The sequence below is a fragment of the Oncorhynchus keta genome, chromosome 4 (genome assembly GCF_023373465.1).
Source record: "Oncorhynchus keta strain PuntledgeMale-10-30-2019 chromosome 4, Oket_V2, whole genome shotgun sequence".
Lineage (NCBI taxonomy): Eukaryota > Metazoa > Chordata > Actinopteri > Salmoniformes > Salmonidae > Oncorhynchus > Oncorhynchus keta.
The window spans coordinates 43131832-43136325 of NC_068424.1; the positions used below are offsets into that span (position 1 = coordinate 43131832).

The 4494-nt window shown below is 42.3% G+C and overlaps 1 protein-coding gene across 1 annotated transcript; it reads left to right on the top strand.

Moving 5' to 3' along the window:
• Positions 1-422: 422 nt before the first annotated feature.
• Positions 423-4074, top strand: LOC118375058 (SLIT and NTRK-like protein 2). Its single transcript, XM_035761552.1, has one exon. The coding sequence runs from the start codon at positions 988-990 to the stop codon at positions 3553-3555; it is 2568 nt and encodes an 855-aa protein (XP_035617445.1). The 5' UTR covers positions 423-987; the 3' UTR covers positions 3556-4074.
• Positions 4075-4494: the final 420 nt, after the last annotated feature.

Genomic DNA, 4494 nt, shown 5'->3' on the forward strand with positions numbered 1-4494 from the left:
AGGTTGTATTGAAGATTCATTTTTCATATATTTTCTCATGCATTTGGTAGGGGAAATAACATCTAATTAAATTGTAGTACACTACTTTTCTGAAGATCCCATTAATGTCGTTAACTCTACAAAAGGGTGGTGTATTCCAATTGAATTTATATTACCCTGTGACAATGTGTTTATTATTATAACATTAGCATGGTGTTTATTATAAACTATCCTACTACTGCTATTTTCATTAGTAGCCAAGGTACCACTAATCCTAGCCTGAAAAATAATGCTATTTTTACAATTACTCTGAGAAGAATGGAGAACTTTTCTTAACAAGTATGACAGTTGTCGATGCTAGTGACGTAGGGCTGAATTCCTTGAATGTGGGAGGACGTAGAGCAGAAATTCTCAGGCATAGATAGCCCTCTGCGGATGCGCAGGCAGAGGATGCTTCAGCCCGTTATTCCTCAGTATCCAGTCTCTCTCAGAGTTGGATCTCTCAGTGTTTTTATCGAGAAAGTGAAGGAAAACTCCAAGTGATATGCTATATACATTTAATTTTTTGTAAAAAACGAAATTGTACTTAAAGACGAATGGAATTTCGTGGGATCAAGGCGAGCAGAGACTGTACAATCTCTGTCGCTGAGTGAGTATCTATCTCACTGTTTCTGATTGTGCTGCTACGGAAATGCTTGAAACTGCTGCATGAATGGTCGTGGGTATCACCGGGGATTGCGGTAGGCTACATTGCGAAGCTATCCCCTGACTAACAGACAATGTGCCCACTCAAGCCTGGCGCAGAACGTATCCGATGAATGATTCCTGGTTTCATTTGCCTGTTGGTTTGTAACGAAGATCAATGGAGAGACCTGCGCGTCCGTGCGCACTGGTACCTTTTTTTACACTAATGTTGTGTTAATTTGGGTTACATGTCGCTACTGAAATTCCCAACTCCAAGGCTCATACAACGTTGATGCTGGATAATTCAGCAACATTGTTGTAAAAATGCTGAACAGCGTTTTGTTGCTCAGCGTTTTAACTGTGACCAGTTTCGCATCGAAGACAGACAGCCGCAAAACATCTAAAGAAATTTGTAAGAACCGCTGCTCCTGTGAGGAAAAGGAGAATATATTGAGCATTAACTGCGAAAACAAAGGGTTTACAACGGTGAGTCTATTTCAGCCTCCACCGAACAAAATCTGCCAACTCTTTCTCAATGGAAACTTTCTTTCGCGACTTAATCCGAACGAGTTTATCAATTATGGTAATGTCACATCCCTTCACCTGGGAAACAACGGGTTACAGGAGATACAGACTGGAGCTTTTACTGGACTGAGGTTTTTAAAACGACTTCATCTCAACAACAATAACTTGGAGATAATCAAGGAAGTCACCTTTGCTGGTTTAGAGAGTTTGGAATATTTACAGGCAGATTATAATTACATCAGCGCCATTGAAGCAGGTGCATTCGGCAAATTAAATAAACTCAAAGTGTTGATTCTCAACGACAACCTCATGCTGTCCCTTCCCAACAATGTATTTCGTTTCGTTATGTTAACGCATTTGGATCTAAGGGGAAACCGGCTTAAAATGCTGCCTTTTGCTGGTGTGCTGGAGCACATAGGCGGCATTATGGAGATCCAACTGGAGGAGAACCCGTGGAATTGCACCTGTGATCTGATACCCTTAAAAGCCTGGCTGGACACCATCTCGGTCTTTGTAGGGGACATCGTGTGCGAGACCCCCTTTAGACTGCATGGAAAGGACATTACGCAATTGATTAGGCAAGATCTATGCCCCCGACGTAATGCTGGTGATTCTAATCACCGCGCAATGCAGCCCCCTTCTGATTCCCAATACGACGGCCCCTCTCCCACCCTACACCCCGGTGTCACTCCAACAAAAGCCCCACGGGCCTCCCGTCCCCCTAAAATGAGAAATCGCCCTACACAACGGGTAACGTCTGGTAAGGACAAACAAGTGCTGGGGCCTATAATGGTTTATCAGACTAGGTCCCCTGTTCCCATGACCTGCCCTAGTATATGCGTCTGTACCTCCCAGAACGCAGACACTGGATTAAATATCAACTGCCAGGAGAGGAAATTGCATAATATAACAGGGCTTACCCCTAAACCCTCCTATCCAAAGAAATTGCATTTAACAGGGAATTACTTACATACCATATATAGAACAGACCTAACCGAATACAGCACACTCGAGCTCCTCCATTTAGGAAATAATAGGATAGCTGTTATTCAGGACGGGGCCTTTGACAACCTGGCTAATCTACGGAGACTTTACCTCAATGGCAATTACATTGAAAGTCTATCCCAATCATTATTCGTAGGGCTGCAGAGCCTTCAATATTTATACCTGGAGTACAATGTCATCAAGGACATTTTACCACAGACGTTTAACTCATTACAGAATCTGCAGCTGCTGTTCCTAAACAACAATCTACTAAGATCCCTTCCCGACAATATATTTTGGGGGACTATGCTAACAAGACTGAACCTGAGGAACAATCACTTCTCACACCTGCCGGTGCGCGGTGTGCTCGACCAGCTCTCCGCATTCATTCAGATCGATCTGCAGGAGAACCCATGGGATTGCACATGCGACATCGTCGCCCTTAAAAACTGGATGGAGCTGTCCAGCACCAGTGTCGTGGTAAATGAAATCACATGTGATTCGCCTTCCAAACACGCAGGGCGGCTGCTCAGATCTCTGCGTAATGACGCAATTTGTCCCGAGCCTAACGAGGTCACAGTAGGACTAACCAAGGCCCCCACGGTCAGTCCCAGCACCGACTCCACTCCCCCGCTTGCCATCACGTCAACAGAAGAGCAGATACCCGAGATGCACGCGGAGGTGCCCCTGTCTGTTCTCATACTGGGACTGCTCGTGGTGTTCATTCTGTCGGTCTGCTTCGGGGCTGGTCTTTTCGTATTCGTCCTCAAACGACGCAAAGGAATTGATAGCGTCCCCGCCAGTGCCAATCATTTAGATATAAACTCTTTCCACGTACAGTATGGTTCATATAGCTCAGAGCCCACTGCAGATAAAACAGAGACACATGTGTATAACTACATCCCTCCCCCCGCTAGCCAGATGTGTCAGAACCCCATCTACATGCAGAAAGATAGCGAGCAGGTGGCGTACTATAGGAATCTAAAAGAGCTAACTTTCAGCACCATGGACCCGAAAAAGTTGGAGTTGCCCCCAAGCCCATATACCATAAGCACAGTGGAACTCAATGAGAAACAATCTTGTGGCAATCGACAGCCGGAGCTGCTTTATCAAAACATTGCAGAGAGAGTTAAGGAGCTTCCGACGGCTGGCGATCAGAATTACAGTTTCTGCACTTTACCGAAAAGACAATTCATTCCTCCATTTGAAACTACTAGACGACACAAACAGGACAGGTTGAATAAAACTGTTCTCTATGGGACTCCACGAAAGTATTATGCTGAACAATCAAAAAATGAACACCCTTTGCTGCCTGGGAAGCTAAAAACAGAACCAGACTACCTCGAAGTTCTGGAAAAACATACTGCAATGAGTCAGTTGTAAGATATGGCCCTACTTACTATCATCACACGTATTACATCGGTATGTATCTATGTATTCCACAAATTGACGAGTCCAACTCAAACAAAGCAACCTAAGCCGTTTTATCTTTTTTTATTTTCCAGCTGTATTGAGTCAACGTAGCCCTTTATGCAGACAGTTATATTATATTACTGGAGGTTTAACATATTTATTATACTTTAAATATAAAGACTGTAGCAGGTACCGCAAGAACTATGTATAATACGGCTGTGTGCATTTTATATAATATATTTTATTTTCTCTGTGGAAACAAATATCATTTTTAGATGAATAATTGAGAAATGACATTCCTGTATATAATAATGGGTGTGAAACACATGTAAAGGTTCCGTCCACATGACGATCCATTTATTCCAGAAGTGCCTTTGCACTCCGAGTATTTTATCTTTGCTTTCTGCAAATGGAAATTTGCTGTATTTTTAAGAATCTTTATGTACAATTTAATTATTTGTCCATTACATTAAACATAATTGAAGAGGGTATGTATGGTAAATCATGTTTTGAATATCTAAGTGTCTTTCAAGATGTACAATTTAGCGAATTGCATAAGATTGTATGCTATAGATGAGCAATACAAGTGCCAGAAGAGCAATTACATTTTCACCGAAGCACTTTGTCAAGTCTGAATTTGAGGTGAGCATTATTAAGATTATAACTGTCTGGGTGCTTTGGGGGCGGTAACATCTCTCTCTTTGATGGAATCCATAGACCAATGTGTATTGATGAGGAATTTGAGTACTTTTGGCACGAATGATGAATTTATCGACCAAGGGCCCTCACAGGAATACCATTAATTTCACACTTATTATTTTCTACCCAAAAGTTAGAGAGAAGCAGTGTCCACTAAAAGTATAGTTTATTAATCTCAATATTCTGATTTAAGGGTGATAAAAACTACAG